This window comes from Ipomoea triloba, chromosome 11 (genome assembly GCF_003576645.1).
Source record: "Ipomoea triloba cultivar NCNSP0323 chromosome 11, ASM357664v1".
Classification (NCBI taxonomy): Eukaryota; Viridiplantae; Streptophyta; class Magnoliopsida; order Solanales; family Convolvulaceae; genus Ipomoea; species Ipomoea triloba.
The window spans coordinates 1,114,559-1,135,839 of record NC_044926.1 but is presented as its reverse complement, the minus strand read 5'-3'; the positions used below and the strand labels follow the sequence as shown (position 1 = coordinate 1,135,839).

Below are 21,281 nucleotides of genomic sequence, written 5' to 3'. Positions count from 1 at the left end.
ACCTTGATACATTCGTTTTTAGTGTATTATATGGTTATTTTAATTTATAATACACTAAATATGAACATATATCAAAATATAACGAACCAAATTAAAAAAAAAATTGTGTAATACACAAAAAATGAACTTGTAATATCCTAAAAACGAACATGTCCCACAAAAGTCTACATACAAGTGCATGATATAGTTACCGTATACTGAATGCTATAATATACATAATTACATATATCAGATATGATTTACAACGGGAGATTTAAGGTTAGGAGTCGCACAGTTATTGTCGAATTTTGATGTATAATTACATTCTCAACTTACTAAAAAACAAAGAGTCAATATCAGGTCAAACCTATAATCTCTTATTCAGAAGAACTACCTGGTACCACTAGACGACAAGATCATTGACGAATTTTAGTCTGATATAAACAATTACATATTCAATACGGAGTACTATACATTCAAACCAATCTAGCGCTTAAACTTTCTCTCCCGAAAAAAAAAAAAAACAATGTTTGTCAGACGCTAGAGCCACCAAGAGAGAACGTGCACTATTCCAAGCAGATCTGGATCCACTAAATAAATCCCTTTCACTCTCCTACGCACTCGCCTCCCACCCACTCTCTGATCATTTTTCTATATCTATAGCCCGGGGTAGAGAGAGAGTGATATAGTGAGAGAAGCTTAAAGTTGGTGTCTTTGTGACTCAAAAAACAAAGGGTATTCAAAATTTTTCAAGTTCAGGGTGGGTGGGTGGTGGGGGTGGGGTTTAGGGGGGTGTGGGGTGTGTAGGGGTATAGTAAATAAGCAATTGATGGGGGTTGTGCTGCTGCTGTTGCTGTCAAACTGCTACTTGTGCAGGCTGCTGCTTCTGCTACCACCACTGCATACAAAGGAGGAGGCGGTGGTTTGGCTTTTGTAGTAAGTTCCATAGCCCCCCCTCCTTCTTGTTGGAACTTGAAAGAGCCTGCAAAAAAATTATGCAAGTGTTTTGAGAAAGAAAATTGAAGAAAGGGGTTGTTATGGTCTCTGGTTCTTTTCTGTTTTTCTTAAGAGATTTATGACAAAAAATTGTTTCTTTTTCTGGTCAAAGGTGTAAGATTGTGTGCAGATCTTCAATGGGTAATCTGTACTTGTTTTAATCCCCAACTTTTTGGTCTCTGGGTATTTCAATTTGGAAAAAAAATGACTATAAGATAGTAGGGAGTGTGAGAACTTTTCTTGTTGGCTTTATTTCTTCTTCATCAGCTTCCTGCTTTCATATTTAGCTTCCTTTCTGCAGAGGGCACCTTCAAAATCAAATCTTTTTTTTTTCTTCTTATACTTTTAAGTTTTACCTATTTTCTGGGGTGTTTTTGCAGGGACTTTGTGCTAAGTTCTTGCTAGGAAGAAAGAGGGGGTAGGTGTGGAAAGAGAGAGAGAGAGAAAGGAGAGAGAGAGAGAGATTAGAAGGGTTTGGAGGGTTGGAGTGGAATTTTGCTACCAACCCAGCAAGAAAAATGGATGCTTATGAAGCAACAAAGGTGGTTTTTCAGAGGATTCAAAGTCTTGACCCGGAAAATGCTTCGAAAATTATGGGGCTTTTGCTGATACAGGATCATGGGGAGAAGGAGATGATCCGGCTGGCTTTTGGGCCGGAGTCATTGCTTCAATCGGTGATTGTGAAGACGAAGATTGAGCTTGGGTTGTCTCCAAACTCGCCTTCTACTCCTTCTTCTCCTTCTCCGTTTGGGAATTCGATTTCTGTGCCGTTTTCCCGGCAGAACTCCTCTTCCTCCGGCGGCTCCGGGCGGATACTCGGCGGCGGGGGAATAAATCTTCCGTCCCCGCTCAGTATAAATACTCAGTCCAATGCTTCTAATTCCTGGGCTAATTCGAGTTTCTCGGAGTTTCAGAGCCCGGAGGGGTTAGTTAGTCCCAGTCCTAGTGCTAATGGAGTTAGTTCTATGAACTCCGCCGCGCCGCCGTTTTACGGCGGCGCCGGCGTCGGAGAGGTGGATTTGATCGACGAGTTTCAGCTGCAGGACCAGCTTTCGTTTCTGAACGATGGGTCGCCGACTTTGGGGGCGAAAAACCCGGACATTTTCTACCCACACCAAGATTTGGCGTCGAGTCCGAACGGAGATTCCGGACTGTTCTCTTCTTACTCCGCCGGGTGGGGCGGCGGCGGGTTTCCTCACCGGCGGAGCTGCTCCGTGAGTGATATTTGCTTGGGTGGGTCAGATGACCCTAATGGTGGGTTTGGGTGGAAGCCCTGTTTGTATTATGCTAGAGGGTACTGTAAGAACGGAAATAGTTGCCGGTTTCTTCACGGCGGCTCCGGCGACGGCGGCGGCGGGGGTGACGCCGGAATGGTGGGTTCTCCGAGCAAGTTTGAGATGATGGAGCAGTGCCAGGAGATTCTCAGATCTAAATCCTCTCAGCAGCAAAGATTGGCTGCAGCTTCTCAGCTCATGGCTGCTTCTTCTACCTTTCCTTATTCCCCAGTTTCTGCCAACAAATGCATGAATTTCCTCCTCCAGCAGCAGCACTTGCAGGCTGAGAGCCCTAGGCATGTACCATTTTTCTCAAAATCCCAACTTTACCCTCTCGGGTTAGGACCCGGGCCTCGGGTTGCCCTAATGGCCTTCTTGGTTTAAGCCAGTCAGCTATTGGCAACCTAGTGTGGTTTACCTCTAGTCTCTGATTATGAGACTAGGGCTACAAGTTGGTGTTGGTTACAAGTTGGTGTTGGGTAGTAACTGCTTGTTTCCCTTAACTGTTACTCAAAATCTCTACTTTCACATGATTCTTGTGAAAGTGGATTTAGTTTATAATAATTATGTAAGTATTATGCATCATTTCATGGTTTAAATGGTTGCAGAGCTGCGGCGGCATTGATGCTGGGAGACGAGGTGCATAAGTTTAGCCGAACTCGGTTTGAGAGGGGAGATTTCGGGATGAATCTTGGAGCTAACAATTCGAGTTCAAGGCAGATTTACTTGACATTTCCAGCTGATAGTACTTTTAAGGAAGAAGATGTTTCCAACTATTTTAGGTGCTTGTTGTTGCTTAACCATGTTTAATCTTTTCTGGTTTTTTTTTTATAGTGTTATTGTTAATGTGTTTCTGAGTGTTTCTAATTTGTACCCCCGAAATAGCAATTACGGACCGGTGCAGGATGTGAGGATTCCATACCAGCAGAAGAGGATGTTTGGGTTCGTGACATTCGTTTATCCCGAGACTGTTAAAATCATTCTTGCCAAAGGGAATCCTCATTTCGTGTGTGATGCTCGGGTTCTCGTGAAACCGTACAAGGAAAAGGGCAAAGTCCCAGAGAAATTCAGGTCGGTTTAGTTAACAATGTCTGGTTTTAATTTGTGCATTGTATACTCTCGTGCTAATTTGCGAGAGACTACAGGAAGCAACATCAACAACAGGAGATGGAGAGGGGCGAGTTTCCTGGATGCGGTAGCCCTTCGGGTTTAGAGTCTCGGGATCCTTATGATCTCCAGCTCGGTAAGTAGTAAAGGCTAAAACCCGATGTTGGCATTCAATGTCTTTCCATGAATCCGTGAATTTTATCTGCTCGTCTCGATTATAGGTGCGAGGATGCTCTACAACTCTCAGGACATGTTATGGAGGAGAAAACTCGAGGAGCAGGTGGATTTGCAGCAAGCCATCGAGCTGCAGAGCCGGAGGCTGATGAATCTACAACTTCTCGATGTGAAGAGGAGCAATCATCATCGTGCGTTTTCTACGGGAGCAGTTATCTCGTCCCCAGTTCACTCCCCGGGATTCGTTGGTCACAACGTTGTTTTCCCAACTAGTCAAGACAGCAGCAAAGGTCTTAACTTTCATTACTAATTAATCCAATCACTGTTTGCTTCCTTTAGGTAATCTTAAATAGAAATGTTGAAACCTTTCTTTTTATAGTTCCAGAGAACGGTTTTGCGCCTAAAATGGTAAATCAAGCGAGTGTTGGGACTGAAAAGGAGGTGCAGCAAAGCGGGAATGTCTCTGAAAAGGAGAAAGAACCATCCAAAGCGAAGGATGAAAATGGGAATGACAAAGAAAACAAGGGAGAAAACGAGTTACCAGAAAGGTAATAGTAGTACTAAAGGCTCAATTATTACCCGAGATATCTTTTCTAGATCTATAATTTGTGAAACGAGCTAGTCTTAAACGACATGTGTAAGTGCAGTGTGGAACACAATCTCCCCGATAGCCCCTTTGCCTCGCCCGGAGACTCGATGTCTGCTTTCTTGAACGACGTTGGAGAAGCCGAGAAACCATCTTCGGGCACCACCAACAACCTCATTGCCTCGCCCTTGTTCCCCGCCTCGGATATGACCCCATTGAAATCATGTTACCTTGAAGTTGCCAGGTACCTTACATTATTACATAATACATACACACATTAAACTATCAATCCCCCATTTTCCCCGCAATTTCCATTTCTTGATGAAAACGAACATACATTACACCCCTTACCCCCAATCTGAGTGCAAAATACTCGTTGCTTCATCACAGGTTCCCTTCGGGATCTGGTGCCATCGGAATGTAAGCCTAAACCAGCCCGAGACGCAATTAGGGCTTCCTTAGTTTAGGTAAGCATTCACAATTTCTCGAGCCCCGCTTAACATAACCAAACCAAACCAACCAACATCCTAATCTCGGGTTTTCGCATATTTTTGCACAGGAAGGAAGAAGAGTATGTACAAGTATAACCACAACCACCACCACCACCGCCATCACCGCTTTGTGACTAAGTAACAGCATCATCAACACATATATTACTACCAATACAAATGCATACATAGTAAAAAAAAAAAAGAAGTGGGACAGCCATTTTCCCTTGTTTTCTTGTGTTGTATTTTCTCCAGTCTCTCTCACATCTCTCTGTAGTTGAGGTTCTTGGTTGGACCACAGGTAGAGAAAGGATAAAAAAAAAATATTAGCCATAGGTGAAAAAGTATGAGGTAAAAAAAAAATACAAGGCAAGGGGTACCAAGAAAAGGTAAAAAAATCTGAGTCTTTGTTCATTGTATTTGGACTGTAATTTCTCCCCCCTTGCCCCCCACCAATGTATAATCAAGAAGATTCAAATGTAGCCAAAAGTGTTAGTTTGTGTACTTTGTTAGGACCAAAAAATTACCTGTGCAGAAGAAGATGCAGTGCAGAAGAAGAAGATTTGATGAAGATGAAAGGCAGATTTTGTATGCCAAGAAGGGGTTTTATGTAATTTTATGTGCCTGTGGGTAAAAAGGAGGAAAAAAAAGAAAGGTAATTAGTATGTTATTAAAGATTTAATCTTTTTTTACTTAGTAGCCTAAAGGGAAGAAGAAAGAAAAGAAAATGGTAGTTTTTTCTGCCATCTTTTGTTGTAATCTTTTTTTCATGTATTATGGTAAATGAATGATGTCAAAACAAGAAAAAGGACTGTAATAGGGAGAGGCAAAAAGGTAAATTTCACCAAAAGTTGAAAGCTTTATATATACATTATATTATATATACATACATGTTTGATTAGGGGTATATTATATAATTAATAAGAGTGGGGTGGGGGGTGGGGGTGTGGGGGGAGGGGTGCTTTTTATAATTGTCTTTTAGGAATTTGTCAGTGTGTCCCAGTTTTTGTCTGCTTTTATGATTGGGGGGTGGTGGTGTGGGGCCCTGTCCTTTTCTGCCTTTCACGGGCATACAATCACATGGGTGGCTGACACCATGGGGCCCACAACTTATTTATGCAGTGTTATGGTTTCTGGGCCCTACCCACCAAACACCCCAAGTGATTATCCACTTGCCTGACTCTCTGGGTTGTACACTGTTCTCATCCCATTGTACCTTCCTTTCCTCCCCAACATAAAATCTCTTTTTTGCCCTTTCCTCCCCACCATTGATCTTGTTTTTTTTTTTTTTTTTTTTTTGGTTAAGCGACAAAGTGTTCTGAGCATGTTCTAACTGTATAAGGTACCTTTAAGCCCGCTCTAGATTCAGATTAGTCCTTGTTTGCACTGGTTTAATCCAATTAAGGGACAGATTCGGATTAATCCTCGTTTGCACTGATTTGATCCAATTAAGGGGTAGATTCAGATTAATCTTCATTTGCACTAGTCTGATCCAATTAAGGGGTAGATTCGGATTAATCCTGGTTTGCACTGGTCTGATCCAATTAAGGGACAAAGTGTTGATTTTTCATTACATGGGAGGTGAATTGTCTTAAAAAGACTAGGTTGGACTAAGAAAGAATATTAGTAAAAATAAAAACGTGATCTTTTTAATACATTTTTATCACTAGATCAAATATGATGGGACCATGTTGAAAATTGTTTGAGAGATGGGGAAGAGACAAGAAAGTAGGGAGAGTGAGAATCTTTGGGGAGTTGAGCCAATGGGGTTTTGACTGTGTGAAATGGTGTGGATTCTTGGTAGTTCTGAGGCTCACCTAACTACGCAGAGTTCTCGCATGGGAGTTTGTAAACTAACACCAGCTCTTTGCCGTAAGAATGCCGGTTAAGGAATATTGTCATAAAAAGGTTTTTATATTCTAGGATTTATGTATTGTTTGGTCTCACGTTTCATTAAGAAACACAAGACGTAACATTTAAATTAACTCAAAACTATGAGATAAGTGATAATTTAATTGTATAGTTGGAGGATTGATTTGTATATTCATGTCATCTTTAAAAAAAAATCTCATCAAAATCTAACAGTTTGGAACAATTGATACGTGAATTGTTAACTAAGATTTAAGTTATTCTCCTAATAAGAGTTAGATGCCTGAATTGAATCCGAATTACTTTCATAGCGGTGAGATATTATATACTTGTCAAGTTGGTTGAGTTCTTTGGGTAGTGGCTGAGGAATTTTTCGAAAATTGCTACGTCACGATTTGGATTGAAATTGAATTAATATCACAGTAATAGAAATACTATGAAAAAGGTTATAATGTAAGATTTTCGTATATAATATATTTAGTTGTATCGGGCAATGCTAATATCGATGTTGATAATATTATGTACAATTAAGTATGATATATTTAAACTCGCATGGACAGTTCAGTTAGTAACAAAGGTGAAATTTGAAAAGAAAGATCAGAGATCGAGTATCACCAGTGACAATATGTGAACAACTTAAAGTGAAGGGACTCTTGGTATACACTAAATAAATGTTGTCCTTTTGGAAAGAAAAAATGATATATTTAAATGTATGTGATATTATTGTTACTTGTATTTAATTAGCTTTGCAGAAAATCTTTATAAAAATTTGAAAAGATTTATTATTGGGTTGGTTGGTGAATGAAATGAGAGATTGATAGTACCGAACAACTAGATTTTAGAAAGGTTGACTAAAGTTTAAAATTTTGTTCTGACCGTAATTTTTTTATTTTTTGTTTTTGTCTGAAAAGTGAAACTTGAAAGTTGATATGCACGAGGCAATGAGTGAAGCAGGATGTGTACACGTGTAGGGCTTGATGGCAGTAATGCTTTTATTACTGTACTTGCAGCTTTGGATTCTCTCACAGTCTCTCTCACCCTCCCATATTTTATATTTATTTTTACAAATATTTTATTTTGATTTACGAAAAATATGTGGGTAAACCAATTGAGAAGGCCAATATCAGCCTAAACAGATAAGCGACCTTTTTAATTTAGGAGTTCTATTTGTGTTGAGTTAAAAATTCTCATCACAATTCATAAACAATTGAGAAATGAAAAAAAATCATTTCACATATAGTTGATGCACAAAATGTAACGATAATATAATTGTGAGATGAAAAGTGTTATAAAGTGTTTTTCTATAATTCAAGGATGAAAAGTGTTTGATAGGACTTATACGTGCATTGTCGAGTCTGTGAGATGAACTGAGGTGAACCAAACGGAGTTGAAGAATGCAAGGACCCTCTAGAGCATTTCCTGACTACCGCTCATCTAGGATCGAAAATCCAGTTCTCAAGATCGGGATAGTAAATATTTCGCCCTACCAATATGTTATACACGATTTACGCCCAAGGAATAGTCAAATCACGTCCCATCATCATTTTCCTTCATATTAGAGCATTTGGCATCACCTCTTTGACCGTTGAACCCGCATCTTCCACATGTAAAACATGTTGGAACCCCTGCATGTGTCCCAATTATCGAACGAAATATAAAACAATTTTAAGAGTAAATGATGAAATTTGTTGAAACCAAAATTTAACAATTAGATATGAAACTATAATTTTTTTGAATAACTTCAAATAAATTGAATTAAACTCTCCAGCACGAATTCAGATTAGTTTGATAGCAGTGAAAATATCGAATGTTGCAAGGAAAAAAAAAAATGGAATTGAATAATATATGAAGTCTAGATTGGAGAAATTGAAGCCCATAGGATTTGAATTGGTTTCAAAGCTGACCCGTTATCATAGCCCAATGTCATGTTTAGAAATGGGCAGCCCAATTTCAAGTCCAACAGTTGTCAATCATTACTACGTGGATCATGATCCATTAAAAATACATAAAATACATTATTCTATCCTAAAAAACACATTATTTTACTTTAAAATTTTCATTATTCTAACACATATTCTTTCAAAAAAAAAAAAACACATATAAAATACATTATCTTACATCAGAATGTTTATTATTCTAAAAAGTGCACTGAACAATAAATTTTTTTAACATTAAAACAATGTTATTTTGGACCGTGATTCTGGGATTTGTTGGCCGGAAAAGTGGTAATCAAACAACGAAACATAAGTATTGTATGTAAGAGATTTATCTAATGTGATGAACTTCGATGCGTAAACTATGCATTGGTCCAAAGAATATGACAAATAAAAAGCTAAATTACTGGTATTATTATTTCTTGATTTTTCCTGGCTTCTAAACAAAACCCATGCCTTTCAGGCTTTAAGCAACTCCCAAAATCTCTCCCCCCTTTGGATTGTAGTGGAGTGTCTGTACAAAGACTGCTGCTTTTGCAATTTCTTGCCTGTTTTTCAGCTAATTTCAGAAGGGAATATCTAAAAAGCCTCTGTCTTCCTCTCCAGAATCTCAGATGCGCTGCTAATGAAATCTTGCTCAGCTGTTTAAAGGTGATATCCATATTCCCTCCCTCCTTAAAGGGAATATCTAAAAAGCCTCTCTTCTATCCCTTTTGTGTTAGGGTGTGAATTTTAGTCTCAAAGAACTCATTTTTAGTGATCTTTAGTCTCTGGGTGTTCAAGAATTCTGATAGAATAGCCTCAATAACCATCTTTCATTCAGAGATAATGCAAAATTTCATGAAATTTTGCATTTGAATTAGGATATGGAAGTGGTGAATGCCTCAGGTTGAGATTCTAAGTACACAGCTAAGGTTTAGCTTTATTATGATTAATTTGATTCATCAGACACCCTTAGGAAGTAGTTTATTGATTCTTCTTGTTTGCTTATGTTCAGTTTTAGGGATGATGCTTAACTTTGAGTATTGCATACTTCCTATAGCAGTTTACTTTTCCTGTGTGGTTTATGGGCTAATGTAATTTACTTTTCCTACGCGATTTGTGGGTTAGTGCGGTTTACTTTTCCTGTGTGGTTTATGGGCTAATGCAATTTACTTTTCCTACATGATTTGTGGGTTAGTGCGGTTTATCCTTCCTGTGTGATTGTACTGATTTAGCTCCTAGTAGTTTGCGGGCTATTATACATGAGCGAGGGGTTCAGCAATGCACACTCTCGGGTAGTGACAAGATTTGTGACAATCCTTAATGAGCTTAAGGGCAATTAGAGGAAGTAGTTGTGTTTGAAAATGGAGTTTAGCTTTCTTCTTAGTGATCAAGCAGCAGTTTCGATTCTTGGTTCGCTTTTGTAGATGAAATTAGTACCGGAGCGTTTGCTGAGCTGTTGAATCTAATTTCAGGGAGCGTATTCGTGGGATGGAAATTCTTTCGTGCCATTCTGGACTGTGTTGCTATGATGTGAACTTTTTTAGCAGAGAAACGAGTGACAGAAGTCTGAGTTCGACTTATCCAAGGCATTATTCGATTTTACAACAGAAAAGTTTGTGTTGCATTGTTTTCAAACCTAGCCATTTGAGATCGTCCCCCTTGGATCATTTTAGATCGAACAAATTTTGCACTATTGGTGGTTTTAAGGGATTACGAAATTCTGGTTCCAGTCTCGTCGGTGGAACCTATAACTCTTATATACTTGATCGGGAAGAGGGTGCCCGCAGCATAACTGATACTGGGAAAGTACCGAAAATTTTGATACCTGGTTTGCCAGACGAGTCCAAGGGTGAATACGCAGCTCCAATTAGCAGTTGCTTCTGGGAATGGAAGCCTAAACTGAACGTTCATTATGAAAAGTCAGGGTCTGAAAATGTGAATTCCCCGCCAATACTTTTTCTCCCTGGCTTTGGTGTTGGCTCCTTCCACTATGAAAAACAGCTGAAGGATCTTGGCCGTGAATTCAGAGCTTGGGCGTTAGACTTTCTAGGGCAGGGTATGTCAATGCCAAGCGAAGATCCAACTTTGCAGTCGGGAGTCATAGATAAGTCAAAATCAGCTGGAGAGGATCTCGTCTGGGGTTTTGGAGACGAAGCTCAACCTTGGGCAAAAGAACTCGTTTATTCTATGGACTTGTGGAGAGACCAAGTTCACTCTTTTATCGAAGAGGTACTTGTTCTCTTTGTTCCTCCATTTGCATAGGCATTGGAAATTTTTACTATTTAAGAACTACTTCCAAAGAAGAATTTTTTTTTTTTTTAATACTACTGACTCTGTTACAATGTAGTATCTGTTCATAACTACTTTTTCAACCTACTGAAGGACCACAAGGTCATTGGCATAAACTTGGTATTTTGATTCTGCAGGTAATAAAAGAACCGGTTTACATTGTGGGAAATTCACTCGGAGGCTACGTTGCACTCTACATTGCAGCAAGCAATCCTCATTTGGTGAAAGGCGTGACTTTGCTAAACGCAACACCTTTTTGGGGTTTTCTTCCTAATCCTATCAAGTCTCCAAGATTATCCCGAATGTTTCCAATGCCAGGGACATTTCCTATTCCAGCACCCGTTAGAAAGATGACAGAACTTGTGTACGCACTAAACTTTTGCTTGTTCTCTTCTTTTATGTGCTTTATCACGATCTTATTTGGTTTATCTAACGTATACAACGACTATTCATTGCTTCTGTAATTGACTCGTGCTACTGTTTACTATTTATATCAGATGGCAGAAAATTAGCGATCCTGACAGTATCACAGAGGTTCTTAAACAGGTTTATGCGGATCACTCTACGAACGTCGATGGAGTCTTTTTTCGTATACTTGAGACAACGAAGCATCCTGCTGCAGCAGCAGTGTTTACTTCGATAATGTTTGCTCCTCAGAGCCAATTATCATTCGACGAGGCTCTTTCTGGGTGGGTACAGAAAACGGTTATGCTGCTATGCGCTTGATTCTTTTTAAATTTTTTTACATTACTAGCTCGAAGTAATAAATTCTACTTGACGAAATGTAGGTGCCGAGCGAACAACATACCAATCTGTCTCGTATATGGGAAGGATGATCCGTGGGTGAAGCCTATCTGGGGCGCACAGGTGAAAAGGCGACTGCCCGAAGCTCCATATTACGAAATTAGCCCTGCTGGTCACTGCCCCCACGATGAAGTCCCAGAGGTATATTGCTTAATACCGAGGGGATAGAATTAGGAAGAAAAGGCTCTGATACCACTTGTTAGATTAAGCGCTTACCATTTATGCACTTTATTTCCTTATAGACCGTAATCACATTTTCGAGACATTGAGTGCTGGACATAGCCCTTCCCCTTCCCTTATATGGAACGCAACATGGTTTAATCTACTTTGAACCGGTTGTGCATGGATGCTAAAACACGCGTTTTGATCCTCGTCTCTCTGTGTGGACACTTGGATGTATAAATACAGATGCAGTAGACAGATAAACGAGCTTTCCTCGTGTGCAGGTTGTGAATTTTCTACTACGCGGGTGGATCACAAGCTTGGAGTCGAAGGGCTCGGTTGCATTGCCTCTTCTTGATAGCCCGGAAAGCGCTGCATTGGACTTTTTTAAAGAGCTGGAATTCGTTCGAGAGGGATTGAGAAAACCAGTAAATGTACAGTTCTATGGATCCAACTTCTCGTTCTGGAAAAGGTTTGGCTCATACCTTAACCTTCCATTCCAAGGCAATGATCGTCCAAGTAAATAATTTGCTTGTGATGTATATGTTGATTGTTTTGTATTTAGGATTGGTATTCAATCTCCAAGAACCACATAGTTGTAAAGATATGAAATTTATAATACATAGAAAGAATCATTGATTTTTAACAACTTCAATAAATGGCAAATTATACCATGGACCAGGTCTACCTTGCATTGTAGTTGTAGTTGACACATTATGTACTTGCAGTTAAAAATTTCTGTACCTTTTGACACAGAATTTTTATATTAGGGTTCACAATAATTGCTAATAAATTCCACTCTTGTCAAATTTCACAATAATTGCTAATAAATTCCACTCTTGTCAAATAATTTGCAAACCACATAAGAGGAATAAACCACAACGTTATACGGAGTATTTATTTATTTGATTTACAGAAGTAAACCAACTCAAATTATCCATAGATGTTCATCTCAGACGGTCAATAGAAAATTATGTTCGACCAAATTAAAAAAGTTCCAAGAATCAATGCAATATATAAAGAACCAAAAAGTGAGTATTAAGTATGGAGGGAACCAGATTGCATTATAGTATAGATGGCCAAAATTGAACATAACCAAGTAAGTTCAGAATTCTTTCAGTGAAATGGAGTTCTAAAAGAATTACAGCTAAAAAGTATTATATCTATTTGAAGCAAAAATGTCTATATTTCAACATTACAAAGTTTAAAGGAAAGACCAATCTGCATAGTCTATGAGAACTATATTCTCTTTGCCTCTATGGGAATTAGGGGAGATGGTTTGACAGAAAAGAAACCTGAATTTCCATATAATTCTGAACTGTTTGGATGATCCTCGTGTATGCGGTGGGCAGGCCATTGAACGCACGATTGGAAAACACTCGAGTAAGAGAATCTAAATTTTGTCTGGGGAAGTTTACTGTGTTTATCTAAAGTTCTGCCTCGTCTTGATCATTCGCTTGAGTGTCGCTAGCCAAAAGTTGCACTCGTCCCAATCACTTGTCGTCAAGAGCACCTATGTGAATGAGGAATTGACAAAGGTTAGTTTTTCTTGTCCAACCTGTGTAACTTAAAGGAGAGGACCCTCAAGAAGGATACCTGGATCTGAAGGGCAGTACTGAAGTCACCGTTGTCCAAAGCCCGACAAAGCTGGACGAGCTTTTCTGCAGCGTTCTTAGATATATCTCCACTATTGAGTTTAGCAAACAATGCACCTAGCTTCTTCGAATTATCATCAATCTCACGTTTCTTAGCTGGATTTGCCCGTGGCCCTCCTAATGCTTCTGATGTCTCGTTGAAGAGTCTAGTCAATGTTGCTATGACAGGTTTTTGTTCAGCTGTAGCATGAAATCCACAGCCAAGTTAAAAGAGATGGCGAAAGACAATTAAAACACAGACGACTTCGTTAATTCTCAGATAGGTTTTTTGTTCGTAGGAAGGATTCAAGAGTAATCGGTGAATGAAACGAGCATATGGAAAGAAGTGAAAGTGGAAATTACCAGGCACATTTGAGGTATCGACTGTCTGCACTGTCGGTGGGGGAACAGCAGGAGATGCAGGTGGTTGGACAGGTGCTGCTTGAGTGGGGCTGGGAGGTTGCATGGCACTCACATTAGGTCTTTGAACTCCCGGATTTGTAACTGGGGCGAATCCCCTAACATTTGGAGAAGGTGCAACCACTTGAGGCATCCTTTGTCCAAGAGGCGGATTGACTTGTGACAGGTTAGGGTCATATCCACCGCCAGGCGCATGAGGACCGGTTGGAAAACTAGGGTTAGCCTGCCCCTGAAAACATGCAAAGCAAGTCTCGAGAAAATTAGTTATGTTTAAAGGCTTCAAATTGGTTATGTTTTATTCATCCTAACAAAACAGCATAACGTACAGGATACAACTGGGAGCCCAAAGTGGGCTGTTGATATTGCTCCACATTTCTCAGAGCGGGGGGGTTAGTTGGAACAAAAGGTTTTATAGTAGGCTGACCGGCACCAGGTGGTGCAGCAATATTTCCCTGCAAAGGTGGCTAAAATATACAAGTTTAATTTGAGAAATTGAATAAAAAAGGCAAAACAAGTCAAGAAACTTGCATTAAAATATGTCTACTCATTAAACTTTGCATTTATACTAATTTATTAAATTATAACAACTAGACATCATTTCTCTGGAAGTCTCCAAAAATCTGGCACAAGAAATTGTAAATGCAATCACAAGGACGGAGCATGATGATTTCAGACGTCTAATTCAGTGCAAATCGTATTGAACAATCTAGAATAGTTATGCTGAAAGCAACACCTTTTTGACTAACCCCCTATGCAGCACAAATTCAGCATTTTAGTGTTACTTTTCAGAGAATGTGAACCAAATGATGCAAATACCTGGGGAACATGAGGAACTGGTGCGGGAAGAAATATGCTAGGTTGTTGGACATTCTGCTGTGGAGCAGGCTGATAGGAAGGAGGAGTGGGCTGATAGGAAGGAGGGGTGGGCTGATAGGAGGAAGGAGGAGCAGGCTGATAAGAGGAAGGAGGAGTATATCCCTTGAATGAAGGACCAAGATTAGACTGATAATTTTCAGCATATGGACCATTAAGAGTGCTTGGTGTGTTTTGCATGGGTGATTCCTGAGCAGGGAAAAGAAAAAGAAAAAAATTAGCAGCATGAACAGTGAAGTCTCAAAGAAGGCACAACATATTAGCGAATTTATTACCGGATAATAGTGTTGAGATGCACCATTCATGCCATAACTTGGCTGTTCAGAGCTGTATCCAGGTCCTGTTTGCAACTGTGAGTTCTCAAAAGCCATAGACATAGTGTCCTTGTCTGCAAAGAAGGTAAAACTCAAGTTGCAACAATCATTTCACAATTATTCAGATTCATTTAGCAGAGTGACAAGTTAATTGACAAAACTAGAGTTGCTGTTAAGGGGTCTAACCTGGTGAAATTGAGAGGGCAATCCGATCTTGTAAGATTGTCAGCTCAGGAGACAATTCCTCAGTTCCCAAAACCTTCAAGTACTTCATTGCTGTACTTAATTGCCCCTGACTTGCTAAGATTTCGGCATACTTCTCAACAAGCTTGCATAGAGAAGCGCTAAACCGCTTCTGTCTAGTTGCAAGTGCAAACACTATAGTCTTTTCCATTAAATCCTATAGAAAGAGAACAAACATAAAAGCTGCTTAACTGAACCTGAGCACAGGTTTCCCAAAACATCACAAGACAGCACAATACCTGAAGGAGATCAAAATATGATATGCCATCATGAATATCTGATAACGTCCTCGACCATATCTCTATTGTTTTATCTATATTCCCAGCACATATAAAACAAAGTGTTGCTGGAAGTGTTTCACCGGCAGCAAAAAGTCTCAAACCAAGTGTGTCACACAACAATGTCCACTCATCTTGCTGAGCAAACTGTATGGAAAAGGAAAATAAAATCAAAATATAAAACCACATTAAATGCATAAAGGATGGTCTAGGCACAGGTTTTGAGTAATAGAAGTCCTAAAACCATGTCTGCTCCATTTGTTTGTATAGCATAAACATGAAATCTGGGGTTTGGACTTACAGTGCAAAGGAGAGCAAGTGTTTCCTTCCACGATTTCAATGGCCTGATTTTTACAAGGCTCATGAGATCATTGCTAACCATTGCAGAGACAACCTGACATTAAAAGATGTTAGTGTCACAAAAAAGACAATGTAGTTAGAGAATGTCATAAAACTTCATTACCTTTAGGTAAGGCAATTGACTTGTCTTAAGGTATTGATTTCGAGTGCTCTCCCACAGGGAAGTACCACCAACATGGGCAATAACTAATGCGTCAGCCATTCTATTAGCAGATATGCAGTGTGCCACAGCAGTCTTATAATCCCCAACAACCAAGGCACGCAGAATAGCATCATCAGAAGACGAGTCAGTACTCTCCTCTAATCCATTTATCGCTGATGGAGTTTCCTCCCAGCCTGAAGCAGCTTCAGTATTATCAAAGTTATTCCCAGAGGTTGACAAAGGAGTCTCAGTTTTCGGACTGGGAAGATTGTTAAAGAAATCTTCTCCATTATCAAATGGTAGCCCTATGGGTTCTTTCTTCATGGTATTTTGTTCTGTACTTGTAACACTTTCACCTAGGCCAAGAGCAGATACTTGATCAGAAATATCATCCTGCTTAGCAACTTTTTCTTCTACAGGCAGACTGAAACCAAGGTGTGAAAGCAATTTTGTCCTAGCAGCTCCATCCTCTTCAAACATAACCTTCAGAAAACCCCATGTCTCCTTTTCATCATTAGATCTGTTCAAATAAAGGAATGAAGCAAACATTTAGAAGGCATAATTGAATGAAACAAAATCCTTTTATTAACTCATGGAAATGCCATACTCTAAATCTTGGGATTTCTTTTCACACAGAAGCCTGAGTTGAGATCTCTCCCCATCCTGAATCATAGTCTCAAAATCGGAAGAACGACTGACTAAACCATGTTCAGTAACCACAGTACGCACATAAACCTGGAAAAGAGAACACATTATACAAAGTAAAGACAGACGAGGAAAAAAAAGTAACATAAACCTACTCAGCACACCTCTGATGGTTTGTCTGAGGCATTAGTGGAGTGAAATGAGACCAGCTTCCCTCCAAAACCAAATGACACTCCTCCTCCTCGTTTGTACCATTTTGGAGCTCTCAAAGAAGCTGCTCCATTGTACATTTTTAGAAAGAATATCAAATCAAAATCTATATTATAATATGGAAATGATAAAATAAAGAAAGGAAAGAAAATACTATATAAAATAAATAAACTATCATGTAAGTGCTATTCTAAAATGCCTATCCTCAGGAGCCAAGTTTTTTCCTGACTAAAAACTTAGCAACCATCAAATTAAGGTTTATTGTGAATAAGAATTATCCTAGCAAAATTAATTTCATGTGCTTTGATCCAATGTTTAAACAATGACATACATTATAACCATTATGAAGAAAGATATCCATTGTCATTACTAAAAGAGCCACACTAACCTCTGTACAAAATAATTGCATTTAGCTACAGTGATAGACTGTAACTTTTGAAAAATCAAAAGGTTAATAAACAATAATACCTGCTCCAAAATTGCCATCTTCAGCAACATATCGATCACAACCCTGCAAAATAAAAAAGAAATAAATAGAGTACTATTGTAAATGCTACACAGTTTCTTTAGTTTGTCAAATCACCACCGAAAAGGAAGAGCATGTAATTGAGGAAAAATCTACAAAAGAAGAAAGCTGTCTGTCTCTTCGAATTTTAGTCAAATGCTAATTGATGTAGTTATGCAAAATCAAAATAGGAACAGACCTCAATATTATAAATCCCAATCTTTCCATCAAATGAAGATGCTGATATGACACCCGGACACTTGGGATACCAGTGTACATCAAAATTCCAATTAGTTCCTGATGGCAATTCAGAGACAATCTGCAGAAGCAATTGAAACTAGCTTTCTTAAAAAGCTGGTGAATTCTTGGCTGTTTCTACAGAGAATTTATAACTCACAAACAGAGGAAAGAAAAAGAGCAGGTATTCCACACAAATTAAATATCAAGTACAAAATGCTAAATTTGCCCACCTCTCCTGATACAACATCCCAGCATATAGTGCGGTTATCTTTTGCACAAGTAAGTAGGTAGGAACTGTCAATGGGACACCAGGACATTGCAATGACACCTGACCAGCAGCAATCAGGAATTAAAAGATAAAATTATTGTAATGAAGGTATCCAGCAAAAATAAAAACATAAACATAGGGCATCAAAGTGAAGTTAAGAAAGTAATAAGGGTATAGAAAAGTGCATTAAGTAAATAGGACACAAGTTACTGCCTTTGGTTCAGAAAAGTGCAAATCAACATATCAGCTGCTTCATGTGTGCTATTTTTCAACCCACAAACAAGGGGGAGAGATTTTCATGGCAATTAGCACCAAGAAACAAAAACGTGTTCTTGAAAGCCTTCGGGACAGGACTAAAATAAAATCATACAATGGCTCAGCTAAATGCTTAGGCAGGAGCTAGAATAAACTTAAAGCTTTCATCTAAATTAAACTACCAGAGTAGCTCTTGAAAGATTTGCAAAGTATTTTCTACAAAGTACTATCAGCATGCAATTAAAATAAATGTAAGTAGAACATATATGCAGCTGTCCAGCTTTAAGAACTTATTTCTAGTGCCCAAATTTAGCTTGACAAGAGGCTAAACACAAGCAACTCAAAGAAACGGAAAAAACAAACTGTTAAGTACACATACCCTTAGTATGCCCCGCAAACTCTTTCACTGGAGACATTACATTCCGCATATCCCACATCTGTAACAATATATATCTCAGTTGCAGCTTACATCATGGTAAATTCATTATATTAGCAGAAAAGGGCAGACAAACTATACCATTAGTGCAGGTGAACCATCTTCATCAGATGCTACAATAAGCTGAGTTGCAAAATCAGGATGCCACTGCAAAACAGAACAGCGCCTTCTAATGGAATCTGAGAAACTGCATGTTCCCAATTAATAAAGGTTAACTAGTAATCAATAATGTACTAAAAAAAAAAAATTCTTCGCAATTAAGGAAAAAGTTCTTACCTTATGACTGGCTTCTGCTTCCTAAGATCCCAAACCACTGAGTCAAAAAGGAAAAGAAAAGAGTAAGTGGCTGATTGTTCCACGTTAAAATGGATAGTTAACTATCATATCATATTGCTCACCAGTTGTTCCATTCAGTGATGTGGATGCCAATACATGCTGAACCTTGCTGTTCCATGATACATATGAAATTTCACTTTGGGCTGATGATCCACTACCCTACAAAAATCTCACAATTATTGTGTCCGCATTCACCAGATTGTCCACTTAAAGTTACATTAAGAAATACACCCAAAGATGGATCTAGGCAGAATGACAATATAGGATAGAGAAGCAAGAAATGACATTTTATAATTAAATCATCATTCAATTTCTCCTTCTAAATTATATAAAAAGTCCATAAGCTGGGTAATACATCTCTGGATTAACTCCTGTTACGTACTAATAAAGGCTTTCTGTAATTTTACAATGCTCTTTGTGTAAGTAAGGCAACAGCCAAATTTGGAGGCTATGTATGCACTTACAGAGGTTGGGCATATTCTTTGTGCATTTTTAACCACATTTTTATATACTACAGTAGATTCTCTAACTAATACTAGAGAGTATCTAGATGAAAAGAATACTCGATTCCCTTCAGCAAAGATTTATAGCAGTTCAGGTGATAAGTTAGTTTCAGATTTCTGCAGCACAATTGAATGCTTTGTTTTGAATGATTTTTTTAAATTTAATCTTCTTTTTGCTGTTTTGGTCTTCAGAAATTTGGAAGCAGGAGGAGATATAATCATGGTTCTAAGAAAAGTTGTTACTACAAAGGCTTGCAGACTATTTTTTACATCTTAAGTTGCTACATACCTTCAGAGGAGGATAATGAGTAGGTTCTACTGGATTTGCAATATCCCATATGCAGATTTTGCCTTCATCAGCACCAGAAGCAAGGAGATTCGAAGTATAAACATTAAACTCCAAACCACGAACCTGAAAAATTAGAAAAAGCATAATACTCACTGTTGTCACCAGATTTCCAACAAAACAGCAAATGCCATAAAGGAAATAAAGCATGGGACATGCAATTATGCTACTTACAGGCCCAGTATGATTAGAAAGATGGCCAACAAATGCATTTTCAGAGGCTTCAGGACCTTCTCGACTTTTGCCAGAGCTGGTGGAAAAAATTAAAACAAAATTATACTGACATAGATAATCATAGCTAAGCATGCAATTAAATATTTAAAGGAACTTAAAATTTGTGAATAGTCACTAGAAATTTAAAATTTTTATTAGCAAGGTCCTTAGCAAACAAAGATGGCAAGTATCCAGAAATGACCTAATAAAGCAATAACTAGCATGAAAAAATATAACTTCTTACTTGATCTGAAAACAATAAATCAAATTATTCAATAAAAGTCAACCATTTTTTACTTCAAAAATAATTCATTTTCCACACGATTCACTAGTAAAAAGATCAAATAGTGGCATATATTAAAAACACACTAAATGACTGTGTATCCAATGAAATTCTGGTAACTCTAATTCTTTTCTAGTATCCGAATTGAGAATGGTTTACACTCAGCCACAGACACATGCAATGAGTACAATTCAATAGCTCAGCACACGAAAGTAAAAAGTTCACATCTTTAGCTACTAAATTGACAAATATAATCGTATAACAGAAAAGAAAGAAAATGATGGTAAGGAAATTACGAGATCAAACGCTTGGGATTCCACAGCCCAATGGTGCCATCAACAAGACCACCGGCGATGAGGCCGAGAGAGAATTCTTCGGAATTTGGCAGAGGCTTCCCCCAGGACAAGCGGTTGAACCGCTCCGAGCTAGCCACCGAGCCGGCCAAGATGAGCTCCCGATCATCTGACGTAAAATCGAGCTCGAAGATGTCGAGATTGGCCGTGGAACTGAATGACAGATCGACCGCGCCCGCCATGGTCCCGGCCGCGAGGTACGGCGCGTCAGGGGCGAACGCCGCCGACGCCGATCTGTTCACCGCCTTCACAATCGCCATGGCTAATTAACAGTCAGTCGCCGATCAATCCGACAACGAAGACGTCGTCCCTTGTGTGTGGAGATTGGGAAATGGATCTAGGGTTGGGTTTGAGAATTGGGGAGAATTCACAGTGTAGGACAACAGATCGAGAGCGTGTGTTATTGAATTGTTTGGTTACGAATCGGAAATTGTGTTTCGCTTTTAGTGTTCATTCCTTCTCTCCTTCTGTTACTTCAGTTCGATTTCGTCACCTTGCAGGCGTTTTGATAGAAGCCCAAAGGGTGAATTCGGTAATTCACACCTCCCCAAGGCTTAAGTGCTTAACAGTTAACAACACCAGAAAATTTTTATTTTTTTAATTTTTTTTTCCTTTTTTTTTTCAAAGAGAAATTGCAACTACTATTTGATGGAAGTTACATGGTAAATCATGTTCTTGTGTAATTTGTTTTGATAAATTTAAATGTAAATTGATAGGGAATATTTTTTGTGTATACTTTCCTCTAAGTACCATGTATCTGTTCAATATTCGATCAGG

General features: G+C 38.7%; 3 protein-coding genes across 9 annotated transcripts; 2 read left to right on the top strand and 1 right to left on the bottom strand.

Annotated features, from left to right (window-relative positions):
- Window positions 1-777: 777 nt before the first annotated feature.
- On the top strand, window positions 778-5,454 carry LOC115996422 (zinc finger CCCH domain-containing protein 53-like). 5 transcript variants are annotated; one of them, XM_031235626.1, is made up of 10 exons: window positions 778-915; window positions 1,356-2,545; window positions 2,858-3,031; window positions 3,135-3,320; window positions 3,395-3,492; window positions 3,578-3,820; window positions 3,910-4,078; window positions 4,178-4,360; window positions 4,507-4,583; window positions 4,676-5,454. In XM_031235626.1, the coding sequence occupies exons 2-9, from the start codon at window positions 1,494-1,496 to the stop codon at window positions 4,538-4,540; spliced, it is 2,139 nt and encodes a 712-aa protein (XP_031091486.1). In that variant the 5' UTR covers window positions 778-915; window positions 1,356-1,493; the 3' UTR covers window positions 4,541-4,583; window positions 4,676-5,454. The 5 variants fall into 5 exon arrangements, with proteins under 5 accessions (XP_031091486.1, XP_031091489.1, XP_031091488.1 ...); XM_031235628.1 differs by having other exon boundaries at window positions 788-1,019; XM_031235627.1 differs by having other exon boundaries at window positions 788-1,116.
- Window positions 5,455-8,847: 3,393 nt separating this feature from the next.
- On the top strand, window positions 8,848-19,599 carry LOC115997188 (pheophytinase, chloroplastic-like). The gene is made up of 7 exons (XM_031236698.1): window positions 8,848-9,058; window positions 9,865-10,621; window positions 10,819-11,045; window positions 11,179-11,370; window positions 11,470-11,626; window positions 11,932-12,166; window positions 19,502-19,599. The coding sequence occupies exons 2-7, from the start codon at window positions 9,881-9,883 to the stop codon at window positions 19,525-19,527; spliced, it is 1,578 nt and encodes a 525-aa protein (XP_031092558.1). The 5' UTR covers window positions 8,848-9,058; window positions 9,865-9,880; the 3' UTR covers window positions 19,528-19,599.
- Window positions 12,686-20,991, bottom strand: LOC115997187 (protein transport protein SEC31 homolog B-like). Of its 3 annotated transcripts, none has more exons than XM_031236695.1 (22): window positions 20,448-20,991; window positions 19,830-19,905; window positions 19,599-19,721; window positions 18,869-18,965; window positions 18,747-18,783; window positions 18,552-18,657; window positions 18,414-18,471; window positions 17,742-17,839; window positions 17,471-17,590; window positions 17,235-17,277; window positions 16,721-16,830; window positions 16,519-16,646; window positions 15,873-16,431; window positions 15,711-15,803; window positions 15,371-15,556; window positions 15,075-15,288; window positions 14,850-14,962; window positions 14,518-14,763; window positions 14,028-14,165; window positions 13,645-13,930; window positions 13,244-13,482; window positions 12,686-13,160 (listed from the first exon to the last, which is right to left on the bottom strand). In XM_031236695.1, the coding sequence occupies exons 1-22, from the start codon at window positions 20,762-20,764 to the stop codon at window positions 13,071-13,073; spliced, it is 3,477 nt and encodes a 1,158-aa protein (XP_031092555.1). In that variant the 5' UTR covers window positions 20,765-20,991; the 3' UTR covers window positions 12,686-13,070. The 3 variants fall into 3 exon arrangements, with proteins under 3 accessions (XP_031092555.1, XP_031092557.1, XP_031092556.1); XM_031236697.1 differs by having other exon boundaries at window positions 14,028-14,153; XM_031236696.1 differs by having other exon boundaries at window positions 16,721-16,838; window positions 17,243-17,277.
- Between the last annotated feature and the right edge of the window lie 290 nt (window positions 20,992-21,281).